At 40.1% G+C, this 19,649-nt stretch overlaps 5 protein-coding genes across 5 annotated transcripts; 3 read left to right on the forward strand and 2 right to left on the reverse strand.

Annotated features, from left to right (window-relative positions):
• The first annotated feature begins 6,479 nt into the window (after positions 1-6,479).
• K444DRAFT_610369 (glycoside hydrolase family 125 protein) lies at positions 6,480-8,634 on the forward strand. Its single transcript, XM_024879731.1, has 3 exons — positions 6,480-6,821; positions 6,870-8,077; positions 8,134-8,634. Exons 1-3 carry the CDS (start codon positions 6,679-6,681, stop codon positions 8,412-8,414), a joined length of 1,632 nt encoding a protein of 543 aa, XP_024739172.1. The 5' UTR covers positions 6,480-6,678; the 3' UTR covers positions 8,415-8,634.
• Positions 8,635-9,130: 496 nt separating this feature from the next.
• On the reverse strand, positions 9,131-10,884 carry K444DRAFT_338492 (uncharacterized protein). The gene is made up of 5 exons (XM_024872002.1): positions 10,780-10,884; positions 10,673-10,728; positions 10,380-10,624; positions 10,265-10,332; positions 9,131-10,220 (listed from the first exon to the last, which is right to left on the reverse strand). The coding sequence occupies exons 1-5, from the start codon at positions 10,831-10,833 to the stop codon at positions 9,417-9,419; spliced, it is 1,227 nt and encodes a 408-aa protein (XP_024739173.1). The 5' UTR covers positions 10,834-10,884; the 3' UTR covers positions 9,131-9,416.
• Positions 10,885-11,007: 123 nt separating this feature from the next.
• Positions 11,008-12,358, forward strand: K444DRAFT_524512 (DNA repair protein rad18; the record flags this gene model as incomplete). The annotated part of the gene is made up of 2 exons (XM_024874357.1): positions 11,008-11,497; positions 11,544-12,358. 2 exons carry the CDS (start codon positions 11,008-11,010, stop codon positions 12,356-12,358), a joined length of 1,305 nt encoding a protein of 434 aa, XP_024739174.1.
• Positions 12,359-12,456: 98 nt separating this feature from the next.
• Positions 12,457-16,715, reverse strand: K444DRAFT_627230 (uncharacterized protein; the record flags this gene model as incomplete). Its single annotated transcript, XM_024882772.1, has 3 exons — positions 12,457-13,834; positions 13,955-14,131; positions 14,380-16,715. 3 exons carry the CDS (start codon positions 16,713-16,715, stop codon positions 12,457-12,459), a joined length of 3,891 nt encoding a protein of 1,296 aa, XP_024739175.1.
• A 643-nt stretch (positions 16,716-17,358) lies between these two features.
• K444DRAFT_524788 (uncharacterized protein) lies at positions 17,359-18,976 on the forward strand (the record flags this gene model as incomplete). Its single annotated transcript, XM_024874380.1, has 2 exons — positions 17,359-18,106; positions 18,153-18,976. The coding sequence occupies 2 exons, from the start codon at positions 17,359-17,361 to the stop codon at positions 18,974-18,976; spliced, it is 1,572 nt and encodes a 523-aa protein (XP_024739176.1).
• Between the last annotated feature and the right edge of the window lie 673 nt (positions 18,977-19,649).

A 19,649-nucleotide genomic window follows, 5' to 3' on the forward strand; every position in this document is an offset into this window, starting at 1 on the left:
AAGCTTATTAATAAACTAGTCGAGATTTATAAGAAAATCTGAAATTATATATTTATATATCTAGAAACTTTAATAAGAAATAATAATTTTATTATAAAGAAATTTAATATTTTATAAATTAGATATAAAACTATATTATAGTTAATATAGTTTATTAATTAGTAATTAAATAGTTTCAAATATTATTTTCCCCGGGAATTTAGCTTTTATAAAAACTAATATAATAGTATTTTATTTATCTAAATTTTAATATTTGAATTTAAAGCCTTTAAAAAAGCTATAAATATTAATATAAGCCCTTTTATATATATATATTAAAAGAACTAGTTATTATAAAAGTAGTTTTAAAATAGATTTTTTAGTATAATAGAAAAAGCTTATATTAGTATCTTTTATAAAAGCTTTATATATTAGTAAATATTAATAAAAAATAAGTTTATAATTAAAATTATTATTAGATTTATTAGATTTTTACTTTTTAATATAGATTTTAGTAATTTCTTTAATAAGTTTTATAATTAAAAATAAAGAAAATAATTGGAAAATATTCGAATATAGTTATAATAATAATAATAAAACTAATAAAAATATATTATTTATTTCTAGAGCTTTTATATTAATATATAAATCTAATAAAAATATAGAATATAATAATAAAAAAGGAAATAATAATAGTAATATAGGAATATTAAAGATAATAGATTCTAAATACTTGTTTTTTTATAAGAATAATAAAGCCTAATAAAATTAATCTTTTTATAAAATTTAATTTAATTTTTAATAAATTCTTATTTATTTAGATATATTATATATTTTTTTAATAATAGAAAATAGAATAGTTATAATAATAAAAATACTAGTATTTTATTATATATATTACTATATTAAAAGATATTATATAAATATAATATTTCCGAGAATTTAAGTTTATTAAAGTTCTTAAAATTATATCTAAATAATTTCTAAATATTATTATTAATTATTTTGTAAAAAATATATTAAAATAATTTAATATTTAAAATAATTTCATATTTAAAATAATTTCATATTTCTATTTTATTACTATTTTCTTGAAATCTTTTTTTATAAATATAAAATAATTAAATTAGATAAATTTAATAAAGAAATTATTTATTATAATAGGTTCTATTATTATATATTTTATAAGTTTATATTTAGTTCGAGATATAATAATTTATAAAAAAAAGTAAATTCATAAAAAGAAAAATAATTTATAAAATAAATAGTTTATAAAAGTTATTATATTTAAGATAAAAATCTCGTTTATAATAAGAAATTTAAGAAATAAAATATCGAGATTCCGGGAAAATTTAATAGTTCTAAAGCTTAAAAGTCTTAGATATTTAAATAATTTTTTATAAAAAAAGTAATTTTATAAAATAACTAAATAATTAAATAGCTAGCTATTTAATAGTTAGTAAAAAATATTATCTTTTTTTTTTATAGAACTAAATTATAAATAAAAGCAACTATTATTTCTCTCTTTTAATATAGTTTAATTAGGCCTTAATAAAATTAATTTTTTCTTTCTTTTTATAGAATTAAATTATAAATAAAAGTAATTAATAATTATTTTCTTTTTAATATAAAATAATAACTTTATTTTTAAAAAACCGAATCTTAAATAAATATAGCTTAATTTTTCTTTTTATCTAATTTATATATATATAATATTATTATAGAAATATAGAAATACTAATTATATTAAATTAGTAAAATAGTTAATATTTGAAAATAAGAATTATAATATTATAATATTAATATATAATTCCTAAATCTATTAAACCTAATAGAAACTAGCTACTAGTCGAGTTATTTATAAAATATAAGATTATATAATTATATCTCGTATTTTATATTTTATTATTTATATTCTATAACAGTTCTCGTCACGTGCTCTGCACCTAATTGGGACTAGCCCAGCTCGCTAAGCTATACGCATGCACTTTGTACTTAAGCTCGGTTCTCTCCTTGAGAAACCTTCTTCTTTCCTTATCTTAGAATTCTCAATAAACGATTTCCCTTACAAGTACTCTATTCGTAAGCTTCCTTTACAGGTTCGTAATATATTCCGTTTTTCGAATTTTATAATTATATATATAACTCTCAAAAAAATAATTATATTAATAAAAAAAAAGTATTTAAGAAATATAATATATTTAGAATTCTTTAAATATTTAAATCTTAAATTAAATATATTATAACCTTATTTAATAAGAATTTATTTTATATTTTTAAGTTTTTTTTATTTATTTAAATTAAATTATTAAAAAACTTAAATAATATTTTATAATTCCGGAATTATATATTTTAATAAAAAGTATATATTTCTTTTATAAGCCTTAATATTATTCTTTTCAATTTCCTTTAATATTTTATTATTAGTATAGCTATTTCTTTAGAAGTTATATATATAGTTACAGGATATGGGATATAGGATATAAGTAATAAAATATAGGTAATAAAATATAGAATACAGGATATAGTTATATAACCTCGTATCCTATTAGTAACTTAACTAGTAAACTAGATTCCTTTAGGCTTAATAGATTTAGGAATTATATATTAATACTATAATATTATAATTCTTATTTCTAAATAATAATGACTTTACTAACTTATATAAATAGTATTCTATAACTATATAATAATACTATATATTCCTAGTAAACTAATATTTATTTATATTAAAAACATTTAATATATTTTTATTATATAAAACATATATAGAAAACTAATTAAATATTAGAATAATTATATAATTTAAATACTTTTATATAAATATATTATATATTCTAGTAATTTATACTAATAATTGTTTTATATTTTATTAAGAGTTCTTATTTAAACCTAAATATATTATTTAATAAATATTTAAATTAAAATTATTCGAAATAAAAATACTTTTATTATTTAATATTTTAATATACTTTTTAGAGCCTATATATTCAGAATTATAAATTAGCTTCTTTTTATTTTTTCCAGGCATTTTTTACTAATTATCTACTAGTTAAAGACTCTTTTTATAATTAAATTTATAAAAATATATTATATATATTTGAATTTTAATTAGAAATAAAAATTAAATTATATATTATATATTAGTTTTATTTTTCTTATATTAAACTATATATAATAAAAGCTTTTTTATTAATAATAAAAATATTTATTAATAATATTAACTTATATTAGATTATTTATATTTATTTATATAAAGCCCTTTTTTAGTTTTATAATAATAAAAGTCGAATCTAAAAAGATATAAATAAATTATATTATAAGTAATTAGCTTTTTTATTATTATTAATAATAATTGAAATAAAATCTCTTAATTAATAATATTATTTTAAGCTTTTAATTAATTAATTGAGTTTAATAGACTAAAAAACATTTTTATTATTTAAATAAAAGATATTATTTCTTTTTATTACTTTTAGTCTTTTATGAAATATTATATTACTATTAATAATAATTAAATAATTCTCTAATTTATTAAGCTAGTATTTTTCTATTATAAAAATAATAATTATTAGAAATTATTAAAAGTAATATATTAATTCTTTTTAGCTAATATTATTTTAATTTTAAAAGTTATTAAATATATTACTAAAATAAATATAAATTAATAATTATATAAAAAGTATATAAATCTTTTATTTATTCTAGCTTCATATTTATATTATTAAGAATTTCCTAATAAGTTATTTATATATTTAAAGCTTTATTATTTTTATTTTTAAGCTTTTACTTTTTCTTAATTATAAATTTCTAGAAACATTAATTAGTTCTTTAATAAAATTGAATTTTAGTCTTTTTTATTTAAAAAATAATATAATTATAAATATTTAAAGTTATATAAATATTTAAAGTTATATAAATATTTAAAGTTATATAAATATTTAAAGTTATATAAATATTTAAAGTTATACAAATATTTAAAGTTATACAAATATTTAAAATTATATAAATATTTAAAGTTATATAAATATTTAAAGTTATATAAATATTTAAAGTTATATAAATATTTAAAGTTATATAAATATTTAAAGTTATATAAATATTTAAAAACTAGAAATAGTTTTAATATACTTATATTATAATATGAAAATAAGATAAGAAACTTACTAGTTTATTTTATAAGTTTTTAATCTCATTATATAATTATAGGCTTTTTTAAAATAATAATTTTATTATTACTAATAAAAAGCTTTTATTAAATTTAAAAGAATATTAAATCTTTAAGCTTTACTTTATTACTTGATTTAATACTTGAATTATTAGAATTATTCTTTATATTAAAGAATTCTTTATACCGTTTATTAATAATTACTTGAATTATAACTTCTTTAGTTATAGTAAAAATTATAATTAAATTAAGAATTAAATTAGCTTACTTATATTTCTAAAAGCTTATAAAAGTAATTATTAAAAGTTTTTAAAAAGGGCACTTAATTGGGTTTATAAGTATTGAGATATTAATATAATTATAGAAGAGTAATTAATTTAGAGAAGTAGTTATATAATAACTAAAATAAAAAAATAATTATATAAAATATAAATATATTTACTTACTTAATTACGTGTATTATAACTTCCTTAATAATAAAGGTATTATAATTTTGAGAACATAGAATTAATTTCTAGAGTATATAGTATAGTTTTAATTAATACAATTTATATTAATTAGTATTATAGTAGGGGTTTTTTTTGTTGCTTTTGAATCGGACCGACTCTACCGTTAATTGAGGCACTGCCATAAACCTGCTTGCCGCGGTATTGGTACAAAATTTAGCCGCTCGCCAACCCCGTCTGGCCTCCTTCTGATTGCCAGGGCCCAGATAACATCTTCTAATAAACTATGGGGTTCAGGCTCTTTATCCAAGATGGATCGAGAAATATATCTTAGAAGTATTCACGGGCTAACCGCTCATATCCCCCCAACCACCCACCCCAGAAAATTCGATTTTTAATTATACCTTTATTATGATTACAAATCCTATTACGTATTAATACTTTATAATATTCTCGATATCTTGACAACTATAGATTCATTTTAACCTTATAGTGCGGCTAGAATTGCCTGTAAGGTAAAAAAATTCTAACTGGTTACTCCTTTTTACTACAATAACGGCATAAATAAGAAATTTTGAGTAGATGTTTGTAACCAGCGACCTTGGTATAGTAATTCAGGAAGTTTTTAGTACTTTCCTAGTACTTTAAAAAAATCACAAAATTTTGGTGTTTTACCTCTAGCGACGCTCTAGCGAGGGATTTAATAACAGGGCAAAAATAATAAAATTACTACCTTATGAGTGATTCTAGCTGTATTACTAGTTTGAAATAAATATATAGCTGTCAGGATATCGAAAATACTATAAGGTATTAATATATAATAGGATTTGTAATTATAATAAAGGTATAATTAAAAAATCGAATTTTTTGGGGTGGGCGGTTGGCCCGTGGATACTTCTAAGCGGATTCTGGCGGGTTTGGAGATCAGTGTTGAAGTGAAATAAACTCAAGCTCTGCATCGTCCTTAATCAATCCAGCTGAGGAAGTAGAGTGCAAGTGAAGTGAAATATTTACCGCAATTATAATAATAATAATCATCATCATAAAAATGAGTTACTTTAGAAATTTCTTGGCCACTTTGATTAAGAAGCAGCCACCTGTGTCCTTTCAGGTTTCGGACCACGAGGTTGCATGATCCGAGAAATCCGGAATCTGGCTACTGTGGTGGTAAGTCCCAGAATTGCGTTGTTCGTACCAGGCGCTATACAATCGAAAACGACGAGCGCAGAAGACCAAAGCATCGCCGCGTCGTCAAGCACCTTGTCGTGGGAATTCCTGTTGATCAGAGAAAAATGCATTCTTGCTCTGCAAGTGGATGCCGAGGTTCTTGTAGCCAATCCCGATATTCTATGGGTCCTCCCCGTTGGCGCACCTCTATATCTCCCCAGTAGCTGCTGGCGTGATGAGACCACAGAAGCGCATTGCATATATTATGGACCGGCAATGTGGCGACAAAGCTCGTACTCAAATTCTGAGCCGCCCTTCGAATAACTCCTGATATTTCGGAGTACGCATCAGAAGGAAAAGTCAACGACCTGTGGGAATAAGATAATGCCATGCGCGTATAGTTCTCGAAACTCCAGTATTGCATATCTATATCAACCCCAGGTCCCCAACGCTAGATAGTGCATTTTGCCAGTATCAAAGCAGCTCTCCGTGCTGTTGTCGGATTCGTCAAGCTCAAGGATATCATGGAAGATCTCTTCCTTGCAAACGAGAAAGATCCCCTCCTCCGAGAAGCATAAGATGGAATTATTTGAGCGAAGTGTGGAGAAAGGAAGTAACGTTGTGAGTGGGTACTGAAGAAGTGGGGAGGATTCTTTGTCATCAGGAAGCCACCATTTAGTGGTTTGGCAGCCTCACCACAAGGCTTTGAAACAAAACAACAAACTTGGCCCGGCTATCGAACCTCACCATCCCCACTCTGGATCAGGGCTACTATATATCAAGCTTAGCTACGAATCTTGTGGACCTGTTGGAGCTCGAGATACAGCGTCAATTGATGACGGCAACCTCTCCATGACTTGAACAGCGCGACCCCATCTTTATCTGGCCCAGAGTGACCACTACGCGTCTCTTGAAGCCATGCATCACTCCAGTCTGCGATCATGGCCTCTCTGGCTGGGCACCATAGCTGGCATGTTCTCACCGGCGGAAGGGCAGCAAGCCCTTGAAGAGAAGTACAAGGCAGCGTGCCCAGACTACAAAAGATACTCCATGTTTATGCAGCACGTGTCCCATTCCCACTGCCAGCGCCATATCTAATCTTTTCCCAGTCGACCGTTCTCGGAAGGGGAAATGCAGCTGCCATTCCAGCGGCCCGAGATCCGCTGTCGAACGTTCACATCGCCGCTCGTGGAGGAGGTTATCGACGATATCACAAGCAAGATGGTAGACAAGGACCTGGCACGCCTCTTCGAGAACGCCTTCCCAAACACGCTCGATACAACCGTCCGATGGCACATCGACGGGAAGGAAAAGTCAAAGCACACAGAGCTGAAGCGTGGCACACGGGATGAAGGGAAATGGGAGGGTCCCCAATCGTTCGTGGTAACCGGGGACATCAACGCCGAATGGCTCCGCGACTCCACAAACCAGCTGCTTCAATACCAACCACTAGCAAAGAAGGACGAGGCGATCTTCAACCTGATTCTCGGGGCGATCAACACACAAGCAGAATACGTGATCGAGTCACCGTACTGCAATGCCTTCCAGCCCCCTCGAGCGTCAAAGCTGCCAGCTACCCAGAATGGACAAGAGGACTCTGTCCATCCAGCCTACGAACCATCCTTCGTCTTCGAATGTAAGTATGAGCTCGACTCCCTAGCACACTTCCTCGCACTGGCAAATACGTTTTACAACCACACCGGTTCGTTCGACTTCCTTACCCCGCGGTGGTACAAAGCGCTCGACACAGTCCTCGGAGTCTTGGATCAACAGTCACAATCCACATTTGATCCCGAGACCGGGAGATTTGAACGAAATGCATACACCTTTTCTCGACAGACGACACAGGGAACGGAAACGCTGCCTTTAGGCGGGGTAGGGAATCCATTGAATTGGGGCACAGGCTTGATAAGATCTGCGTTCCGTCCCAGCGACGACGCAACGATACTAGGATTTTACATCCCAGCAAACGCGCAAATGGCCGTCGAGCTGAAGAAAACGGCCGACATGTTAGCAGCAGCGAAAGAAGTGTCACGAGCGCAGCTTCTCGATAAACGGGCACAGACGATCACGGATGGGATCTGGGAGCATGGCGTGGTGTTGCATAAGAAATATGGGAGGGTATTTGCGTACGAGGTTGACGGGTATGGAGGGCAGATATTAATGGATGATGCGAATGTGCCTAGTTTACTAGCCCTCCCGATTATGGGCTTTGTGGAGAGGGATAATGTGGTGTATCAGAATACTAGGAAGATGTTGTTGAGTAAGGAGGGCAATCCGTATTTTCTTGAGGGGTCGGCGTTTACTGGGATTGGTGGTATGATTTCCCCTTCCATTTTACTTTGAGAGAGAGAGAGGAGTTAATGGAGATAGGTCCTCACATCGGCTTCGAATACGCCTGGCCAATGTCTCTCCTCCTACAAGCCATGACCTCAGACAATGATACGGAAATCAGCCACTGCATTAAATTGGTGCTCTCCGCTTCGCCGTTAGGACTTGTCCATGAATCGATCAATGTGAATCGAATTCATGATTATACTCGCAGCTGGTTTGCATGGGCAAACTCCGTCTTCGCGCAGACGATCCTTGATATAGCGAAGAGGAAACCCCATTTGATTTTTGGTGAGGGGGCGGATGCTTATGTTGTTGAATAGGTAGATAAGATGAGGAATGAATAGATGAATGAAGACAATGAACAAGGCCATTGTTCTAGACAATATTGGAACAAAAATGGGGTTTAGTGCCGAAATTCACCTGAAGACTAGACACTGACTGGAATCTCAATGTACCGGATCAACCTTGTACATAGAGTTGATGTGCAACAAAGTATCTCACGCTCCATATTCACTGTCACCCCATATTATCGGATAAAACCCCCTACTTACAATTTAATTTCCTCTCATATCTTCAGATGAAACCAACTTTCGTCTGAATTTCTAGGAAAAGCTCGCGATATGTAGCATAAACTAGTTTTCTTCTCAACTCAACGGATGAAAGGTCGCCTTTTTGTTTGTTTTGTGAGGTGAAATATGTGCAACGAGCTCGAGCAAGTTTAAAATTCACTTGAATGTTGGGACTCCACATTCCCACTGTATCAGGAACTTTCGAAACATTGACGATTTAAGTTGATTTCAACATTCATAAACAACCTCAATGTACCAGGAAGTCTTGGAAGATTGATGAGATCTGCAACAAAAGAACCAACACAAGCTGAGATTCACTCGAGGTTCCAGCCCTCGAACATTCCTCCTAATGTACTAGAACTCTTGGAACATTGACACGACGTGCAACGAAAGACATGGGATAGGATCCACTCTTTTCCTCTAGACTAAAAACCATTCTTCACTTCGCTATCCGTGCTAGTCTTGTGCTCATTATCGCTCATAATCATACATCACACCCATGCATCATTCCTCGTACACGGCCCCTCCCTTAAATTTCACGTTTCATCGCTCTCCGCTCCAGTTCAGCGCAAGTGGAGAAGAAAAGCATCACTTCTTCCCAAAGAAAGACATGATGTTCCCTTGTCCCGCTTTGGCAGTTGATTTCTTCGCTTTAGAAGTTGAAGAGGCTGAGACTTTGGGTTTGGGTGGTGGAGGAGCTTCGTCTTCGGAGAAGGATTCCCAGACTGGCTCTTCTTTCGTCACTGTTGGTTGTCAGTACCCCAAACTTTTGTAAAATGAAAACGGAAACCTACCCAAATATCCCTCTGCATCTTTAACAGTCTTCTTTTTCATGATTCTCCTGCGTCCCCTCCTCCGCCCACCAGTAACAACACTCTTCTCCTCCTTCTCTAGCTCGACAGACTTCTCCTTCTCAACGTCTATCTCTTTTACCTTCGGCTCCTCCCTAACCTCCACCTCGTCATCGTCATCCTCCTCCATCATCCGTCTCAACTTCTCCTCTCTCTCTTTCCTTGCCTTCCGATCACTATCCACAATTTCCTTACTCGGCTGCGGCGGCGGGACGTAAGTCTCCTCTTCGTCTTCATCATCTACATCTCTCATGGGACTATCTTCGACTACAGAGCTGTCCGTCCCTTCTCTCTTCAACTTCGGTTTCGCCTTAGCGAATGATTTGAAGATGCTAGAGGATTCTTTCTTAAGTGTAGCGGGGCCCGGAGCAGGTGTTGACTCTTTGCTTGAGGGATTACCAGTCGCTGTGGTAGTGGTAGTGGTAGTGGTCTTGGTCTTCTCTTTTCCTTTGCCGAAGAATTCTTTTGCGGTTGAGGGTTGTGCTTTAGACTCGGGTTTGGGCTTTGCTGCTGGTGTGGGTACAGGAACTTTGGATGCTGATGCTGCGGGGACGGGAGCTGCGGCTGCAGTTGGTAGTTGACGGACAGCGCGGCGCTTGACGTTTTTGTTGCTTATGATGCCGTATTTTGAGGCTATTTCGAGGGGGTCTTCGTTTGCGATTAGGAGTTGGAGCTCGCGGGTTGCGTCTGAGAGGACTTGGAGGTCCTGGGACCGTTAGCTTAGCTGATGCACTATAATGGGAGATTTACCTTCAACGGATGTGGCTCGAGACTGTAGATATGTATCGAAGAGATGTGCTCATATTGAGCACGTACATCTGTAGAGCCCTTTAGTATAACGCTTAGTTGAGGAGAATGTTCTCACCTTCCAAATCCTCTTCTCTAACCAATGTGATGCTCAGCACCGAATTTTCTCCTGTACCTTCTAGCTGTGGCATCGAACTATTCATAAATGGACTGCTCTGCATATAATCGTCCTCGCCATCCTTCTTTGCATCGCCATTCAGAGGTATTGTGTCTTCTGGTCGCTTGGTTCCACTGAGAAGGTATGTCGCATGAATTGTTCCCGGTTTCTTCGCATTCTGTTTCTGATGGAAGTCGTAGAGCATCCTTGCCTGAATTAGCAGGAATCTACACAAAGGCAGAGCTGGAACTTACTCCTTTGCAGCATTGACATGCACCTTCAATGCGCGACTGAGAAGGCGATAGGTGATCTAGCAGCTCTGTTAGAACTTCAAAGAGTCCATTTCTAGGTAGAAACACACCACTTTATCCTCCGTTAGGATACATGACGCTAAATACGTCTTGTAGTCTGCCATTGTGCTGGCTTCACAAAAGTTGTCTTTCGGACGAACATTCGGGTGACGCGAGGCCGACTTTCTCGAACGCGAAATCCACTTTACGCGACTTTCCGCCTTTCCACCTTTCAATCATAACATCATCAACTCTATGCGACCGTGGCTCGCACCACCACCACGACAACTACACTCACGATGAACAAACCTACTAAAGATGAGGCATTTGACATCTCAGACTCCACAGACTGGCTAAAAACCCCACTTCCTCTCCTCTCCTCCGTCGACTCAGCCTTGCGATGTCAAGTCTGCAAGGATTTCTATACCACACCTATGATCACCTCTTGCGCGCACACCTTCTGTTCACTTTGCATACGACGGTGTCTTAACAACGATGGGCGGTGCCCGGCATGCAGGGCACAGGATCAAGAGCTAAAGTTGAGATTTAATGGCGCGATGGAAAATTTGGTGGAGGCGTTCAAGAGGGCAAGACCTGAGGTTTGGGAGTTTGCGAATAAACCTGTGGAGGTAGTGAGAGCACCATCGCCGAAGAGAAGCCGAGAGATGGAGGAAGGCGAGGATGAGAGTCCACGGAAGTTAAGAAGGACGAGATCGAGTGGGAGGAATAAGCCTAAAGAGAGAACAATGGTTGTAGACTCGGCAGAGGATGATGATGACTATGTGCCTGGTAAGAAATTCCAGTTTATGGAGTTCTCCGTCTGACTTGCTCGCAGAAGATGGCTTCGTTCAATGCCCTGTCTGCCAGAAGTTTGTGAAAGAGGACAAGATCAACACTCATCTGGACCGCAACTGTGAAGACGAATCTCCAACCAAACCTCGGAGTAAAGCGACAAGTTTTGATGCTCCAGACAAGCCAATTCCAAGACCCGAAAGACTACCTCAGTTACATTATTCGATGGTGAAAGACAACATTCTCCGAAAGAAGCTAGCAGATCTCGGCCTATCGACTGGAGGACCGAGACAGCAACTAGAGAAGAGATACACGGAGTGGGTGACGCTATGGAACGCCAACTGTGACGCCACAAAACCGAAGGGTAAGGGTGAGCTAAAGAGAGAATTGGATATATGGGAGCGTACTCAAGGGAGTAGAGTAGGAATTTCAAAACAAGATTCCGGAGCTCAAATACGAGAGAAGGACTTTGACGGGCAGGCTTGGTCTGCTATGCATGGAGATACGTTTCGACAGCTTATTGCAAATGCTCGCAAAAAGGCCGCCGTCAAGCCGACTACGCCTACAGAATCCGGGTCAGATATGGTGGATCTGACTGGTAGCCCGTGTCCTATGAAGCCGGCACCTACCGAAGCACTGGTCGAAGGTCCTGAAGAGCCATTCGAAACCCCTGGAGACACAGACATGACAATTGACGCAGATCCACCACCACAGCAAAGTAGGGTTGAAGAATCTCCCACTAAACAGAGCTTGCAGCGGAAATTCTTTGAGGAAAGCGCCGAGGATTGCTCAGAACTACCACCATCCTCACAATATTCGGGAATTGCTTCAGATATGACGACAATTAGACCCATATAACCATAGCCTACTAGAGGCAATGCGATAATTACCTGAACTCCGGAGCCATGCGTATATCCGTAGTCTCGGTGACTTCCAAAATGAACAAAAAGGAGAACCTATGCCATCTCAGCATCGGGAGGGTCCAACGACATCCGCTTCATCCCCATTGTGCTGTCCTCAATCTCCTTGTCCGTGCTCACCTCCGCCTGTTTCCTAGCATTCTCCTTTTCCCTCGCCTCACTCTCCACTGCCTCTAAAGCATCCAACCTCCTCCTCGTCTCCTCCGCTACCCTCTTCTCCATTGCCTCTCTCTCCTTCCTCTCCAATTCCTCCCTTCGTTCCCTCTCCTCCCTCTCCATAACTTCCAACTCATTATCTACCTCACCCTCATCCACCCCCTCCTTCCCAAATTCTCCAATAACCTGCCCCACCTCATCCGTCCTCTCCATCTCCTCCCTCAGTCTATCTACAACACCCTCCACCCTCTCCACGCCCCCAACCTCTTTATTTAGGCTCCCTAGTGCCCTCGAACTCGCCTCCATAACCCTTACAAGCTCAACCTGATCAGCCGCTTGCTCAATATTCATAAACACCTCCTCAAGCTGCGCTAAGGTTGCCTGTCTCTTCCCAAGAGTACTCTCTGCAAGTTTCTTACTCCTCAACGCACTCAGTGCCCCCAATCTATTCTTTCTCCCAACCGCCTCTTTCGCAGTGTCCCCCAGCTGCTCGACCTTCGCCTCCAATCCTTTCACTTGAGCCTCAAGATCCTGGATCAGAGATTTTAAGGAGGCGATCGTTTCATCCTCCTGACTGATCCCCTGTGTCTCATTCTGTACCAAGAACTTCACCGTACTCGAGTTGTAAACCAAAACGCCTTTATCCCTACCCAGAAACCTCAACAGAATTTCCACATCGCTGTTCGCCATTTCTCCCCCCCCTAATACCGTCCCAAATGCCGCTTTCCATGCAGATCGTGAGTATATCCGCTCAACTCTCCCTTTGGATCGCGCTTCGTATCCCTTCATAACCTCCTTCGCCGCCGTCTCTAAATTCTCTAACACAACGACACGACCGGACATCATCCCCCCTGAACCGAAGTTAAGACCCAGCTGCCGTAACCCCCACTGCAAGACCTCCCCTACACCCGGGATCCTGACCCAGCGCTTGTAATATATGCTCTCATTACTCTCCAGAAAGTCTTTACAGGGTATCCACTCCCTCTTCCCCAACGCATCGTTGACCACAGACCCCAAGCCAAGCGGTCTCCCCCATTCCTTGCTCTCTAACTCCTTTGCTAAGTTGGTGTCTATTGAGAAGGAGAGTCGACTCGGTATATGGGAGGAGTTTTGGGTGGAGGTGGAAGAGGAGGGAATAACGCCCGCAAGCGCAGCGTGGGATAAGGCGGTGCGCCAGGCGTGCAGGTTCGCGGTGTAGCCGTCGGGATTCGTGGATGAGAGGGCGGAGAAGTCAGAGTAGAGGGATGCTAGGCGGTTTCTATTTCCTTTCTATCAGTACTCTACTCAAAAATGCAGAAGTAAAGTAAGTGCCAGGAAGCAGGAGCGGGGCAGGAAAGTTCAAGGGAAGAGGGGAAAGAATGGAAGGAGGGGAACGAACTTCCGGAATTGAGGCTCATTGCTTTGTAGGTAAGTGAGAAGCTCGCTCATTTTGAGGGGAATATTCACGGCATAAGTTGAGTGGGATGGGAGAGGGTGGTTGTGATGTTGTTGTTTTGTTTTAGATTCAGGTGACGATGATGTTTTCTTATCGCGGTTATCAGGACGCGTTCTAAATCTTCACAACACAAAGTTATGCAAAAGAAATCAGGTGGTGAATTCAGGGGGGGTTATGAATTCTGATTTGCATTTCGCATCTCTATTGCATTCAGATGAAAGACCCTGGTCACAGGATGCACGCCTATGTATACATGGGTCCCAGCCATCTAAACACCCAACGCCACCCAATGCTTCCCTCCTGTAGCTGTCCGCTCAAACCCAAATTCAAAAAATGGTATTATATTCATAGAAGTCCACCTCACTCACTCAAACTGATCCATCCTCGGCGCCTCATCTTCGCCTTCCAATAACGTCCCATGGAGTGGTGCTGACTCGAGATTTGCAAGCGGTGCAACCTGACCCATTAGACTCCTTCGATGGGGGCGGGACACAAAGGCCTCGCTCTCTTCTCCTATCGACGTATCGATTAAATCTTCAACTTGTCCTGGCCCTTCGATGCCTGATTCTGGATACAGGGCAAGCTGGACTTCCCTTTGCAGTGCTTCAAGAAAGTCGTTCGCATGCGCAAAATGCGAGAGGCTGTCCTGATGCGTCAGTATCGAGTATTTCCCATTCGCTTCCTCAACACGCTGTTTCGATTGCTGGATCTTCCCGAGAGTCAGCCACGCATCAGCAGCTAGGATACTCCATAATGCGGATTTCCTTGTTCTTGACCCCCAGAGCTCGGTCCCTGCGCCTTTCTTGGAGGCATAGCACGCGGAGACTCGTTCTTTGAAGAGAGGGTCGCCGACTACGCCGACGACTTTGTATTCTAACAGCCTTGTCCCCCATCTTGCGGCGTCTTCTGTTGCTGATCCGCCGCGGAGTCTGAGGAGCTCCATTCCTAGTGCCAGAGAACGCAACGCTCCGTAGGTGGCCCCGCAGCGAGTGATATATGAGTACGAGGCAGTCTCTAACATCTGATCAATCGTCTCCGACCGTACTCTTGAACTGATTGCTTGTGGCATCATCAGCTGGCTCACTGCGGCCATCTCATTTGCGGCAGCATGATATTTCCAGGCCTTGTCGTTGTTGAAATCCGTTCGAAGGAGATCGTAAGTCGAATATGCCAGTTTCCAATCCCGTAGCATGAAAGCGTAGTCTGCTAACTTTCGCATCACCGCCTCAGGGGCATCCGGTCGATAGAATGCTTGTAATGCATCATAATTGCTGTTCGAAGACGTCGGCCCATTGGATGATGACCGCGAACTGGATCCGAACGCCCATTTCTTTGACATACTTATGAGTCGTCCACTTATGCCTCGCCGCCGCGATGCTACCTGGTCGTTCCAAGTTGCAACACATCTTTCCATCGAAGGGACGATGGACTGGGTAACCATTTCGCGGATGAAGGTTTTGATGGCCGTAGTATCGGATTCGTAGATGCAGGGATATGAATCCTCTATATCTTCCAGCAGTTCTCGGGTCTGGATCTCGGCGAGCTCTTCTGGAGCAGCCAGCCATTCACAACGTGGTAATCGAATGCTATCATCATCTGTTGCAACACACTCGCTGCTTCGTAGCCTTAGCAGATGGCAGTGAAGTCCAAAATGTCGCTTCATTTGCTCAAACAGAGTCATGGATTTGGTGATATCGTCTCGCTCTTCGTCGTGAACAAGAACATAGTACCGGAGATACTCATTGTTCACCCATAAAGGTAGCCGTTTTGCCCCATGGCTGGATTCGTCGTACAGGTTCCGTAACGTTTCGATTGGGTTGGCATTCCGCGAGCTGATGGCAATCACACATGCCACAGGGTGAGAAAAGGTTTCATGCGGAGCCAAAGGTAATCCAGACAGTAGCCTTCGCATGTATAGAGTGTAGAACGGGGAAGGTATATCAGGGCTCCTGAGCTGTGTGTCTTTGAAGTTCAAGAACTCCTCCGAGCTCATGCTTGGAAATTGCTCTGCGTGGCTTAAATGTCGATCCACGAGGGTCTCAATGGGGCCAATGTCTCCGCCAGTCCTCATCCGCTGTGCCAGGACAGAATCTGCTGGTGGTTTGGTGCCATTTGCTGCCAATATTCGTCCTTCCGCACTCTTCCGCGAGCTAGACACGGCTTCTGGGATCTCGAGACCGTCCCCAAGCTCCACAAATCGCACAGCGAAATCCTCCCATGTCTTTCCGGCACCTATACTATCCCGCACGGTAACTTTTCCTTGTATTCGTTCCCCAAACGGCCGCAGTAGCTCCCACAGTCCCCCATTAAACCCCTTATTCTTCACAAGCTCTTTCGTATCGGCCGAGGTATGGACAGCGATGTGTGGAACGAACGCCTGCATTATCAAGCTTCGGGGATCGTCCGGCTTGTCAGCTGGAGAAAGCTGATGCCTATCTCCAGAGAATCCCCCAAATACCGAGCCCGAGATCATTTTTGAAGGGGTGCCGGTTCCGCTTGGTGAAACGGACCTAGAGCCCGTGGGCGTAGAGGTCGATGCGAACAGGGACGAGACAGAGGCATTGGAATTTCGATACGGAAGCGTAGATATTGAGGATGCCATCGATTGTGTGTCGAGGGAACCTCGGAGCTTTGGCAGCCTCAATGAAGAGGAGCCCGGGGGGTCGGCAGGCTCGAAGGCGGACGCATGGCTGAGAGGTGTCATGAAGATCAACGATTGATCTTCCGCGGGGATAGAGAGGTGTTGTGTAGCTCAGTGGCCGGAAACCTGCGCGGCAACATGCGAGTTGTTGCAATCAGGTCTGCTTGGGAGAATGCAGGTCGGTGGGTGGAGTCAAGATCTGGCCTGGTAGAGCCCACTGGATCTGGGACACTGGACGCTTTTCGGATCGGCGATTCTCAGCATGTGCTTTAAGCCAACATGTGTTATTAAGCAATGTTTCTAGAGCCGTTCCCTTTAGTGTTCATGGCCGGGGGTGCGTGGCGCAAAGAATATATTTCGAGACAACCTGGGCGGGAGCTTGCTCGCCGATTATCACCACGTGACCCGAAATTTAAATGCCATCTTTTTGTTTACTCTCCTTTGTTCTTGACCTTCCACAACATTCAAGGCTTCTGGATCCACTACAAATGAAACTGGAATTTAGCCAGCCGTTGAATCGCGTGCTCCCCAGGATCCTCCTGAGCTCATGACGCTACTCGCCAACACAGCCTTCGCCCTGTCCCTATTCAGAATCCGTCGAGTCATTGCGGGAGTCACCACCCTTCGAGCATTTACTTCATGTCACCCCATGAAACGAATGCGCTCTGTATCTGAGGAGCCAGTGCAGTTGAAGAGATCAAGAAAGATGGCTACCACTCCCATCTGGCTCACGCCACGTGAGAGCCAGCTGCGGCGGCTGTTGCTGGACGTTGCACGCTACATAGACGAGTCAAAGGAGATCAAAGAGAAGCTCGAGCTACGATTCGCCGGAGGGTGGGTTCGAGACAAGCTCCTGAATATCGAGAGCCATGATATTGACACCGCAATCAACGCCATGACTGGCTACGCTTTCAGCACCAAGATGCAAGAATATCTCAAGGATGACGATAATCTGAAGAAGCATTCTTTGCAAGCTACCGATATCCACAATCTTCACAAGATTCTTGCAAATCCGGAAAAATCAAAGCATCTGGAGACAGCCACTACCAGGATCTTCGGCTTCGACGTTGACTTTGTCAACCTGAGGAAGGAGACGTATTCAGAGGATAGCCGGAACCCGCAAATGGAGTTTGGCACTGCGGAGGAAGATGCATTGAGGCGGGATGCTACTATCAATGCTCTATTCTACAATCTTCACCGTGACCAGGTTGAAGATTTCACTGGCGGTTTAAAAGATCTGAAGGCCAAGCATATCAAAACTCCTCTCGACCCAAAGACGACCTTCATGGACGACCCTTTGCGCGTGCTGAGGTTGATCAGGTTTGCGAGCCGGCTTAGCTTCACGATTGATACCAAGTCTGAAACTTGTATGAGTGACCCGGCAGTTATGAAAGCTCTTAAGTTGAAGATCAGCAGAGAAAGAGTGGGAGTTGAATTGGAAAAGATGTTGAAAGGTTGGTGAACCCCGAATTTAATGTGACCATAGGCTGATTGATTTAGGCAAAAATCCTCGAAGGTCTCTCCAGTTCATTGATAGACTTGGCCTCTACTCAACCATCTTCACGGATCCTACCATTCAAGAATGTCCTTCGCCCGAAACCGCAAATTGGAACCTTGCTTATGACTGCCTCGAAAACCTGAGGTCCAACGCAACGCCTGGATGTATTTATCAATCTTTGGTACGATCAGAAGACGCAAAGTATTTGGCATGGATACTAGTCGCTCTGGTCCCCTTTTCGTCCGTTCCCCAAACGCTTCCCATCAAGCAGAAGGGCAAACCGCACTTACCTCTCGGCGCTATGGTGGCTAGGGAAGGAATCAAGGCGGATAACAAGATCTGCAACGTTGTCAGCGGCGCTTTCAAACATTTTCAAGAGATCACTGATTTAAAATATGCCATTAAAGCAAATAAACCACACATCAGCGAACGAGATACGGTGGGTATGACAATCCGGAGATGGGACTCTCAGGGTGGACATTGGAGACTTCAAGTGCTGTTTGCTCTTCTCGTCGAAGCCATGAATTCAAAATGTCCCTCCAAGTTTCTTCGAGAATATTACAAGGAGCTCTTCAGCGAGTGGCAAGGCTTCATAGATCATTTGGAGGCCATGGATTTGATGGATGCGCCAGCTCTGAAACTCATCCTTTCTGGGACTGAGTTGTCACAAGCTCTTGGTGGAGTGAAGCCTGGTCCGTGGATGAAGCCTGCGTTAGATGTTTGCATGGAGTGGCAGCTTCGGAATCCTGGTGTGGAGGATGCAGCGGGTGCTATCGAGCAAGTGAAGAAACGAAGTGAAGAGTTGAAGATACCTAATAAGAATTAGCCATAGGCTTCATGGCACGAATGGAACGAATAGATGACATCCACCCTCAGCCTTTTTAATTTGTGTATGGCAATAAATCATGAAACTTCCATTACTATCCTGCCATGACATCTCTTCCCCAATTGGTGATCTCAAGTCGAAGCCAGAAATGGTGACCATCGGGCTGCGCGTGTTTGTGAATAGGGGGGCTGGGGGGGTGCAGCCCACAAACAAGGCGAATGTCGATAAATTTGCCGAGCCTCAAAAAATCATCTCTTTTTCATCCATCCATCCATCCATCCATCCATCCATCGGTGCATCGCAAGAATGTTTGCAGCAGCGCGAAAAGCGGCCAAGGATCTCATATCGAGTCTTCCTATCAATGCTGAAGACAACTTGAACCTCCCATCGCAATGTAAACTCATTCTCCGTCTGACAGGGAACTGCTCACGTGCCTAGGCTTGCCTGAAAAATATTCCCTCTTGCAGTTGTACGAAAGGTTAGCCTTTGACAATGAAAAGTGGAGTAAAGAGGCGAGCTCTAATTTTTTTTGAGAATATACTGTCAAACAAACAAATGCTGACATTCCGGTCTAGGACAAGCTGGCAAACGTCCTCATCCTCACATCCAGCCTAAGCTCGTTGAGCCGACTCACCAGGTCATCGTCAGACGCAGCATCCATTAGCAACCTCTC

The sequence above is a fragment of the Hyaloscypha bicolor genome (genome assembly GCF_002865645.1).
Source record: "Hyaloscypha bicolor E unplaced genomic scaffold K444scaffold_53, whole genome shotgun sequence".
NCBI classification, from domain to species: Eukaryota; Fungi; Ascomycota; class Leotiomycetes; order Helotiales; family Hyaloscyphaceae; genus Hyaloscypha; species Hyaloscypha bicolor.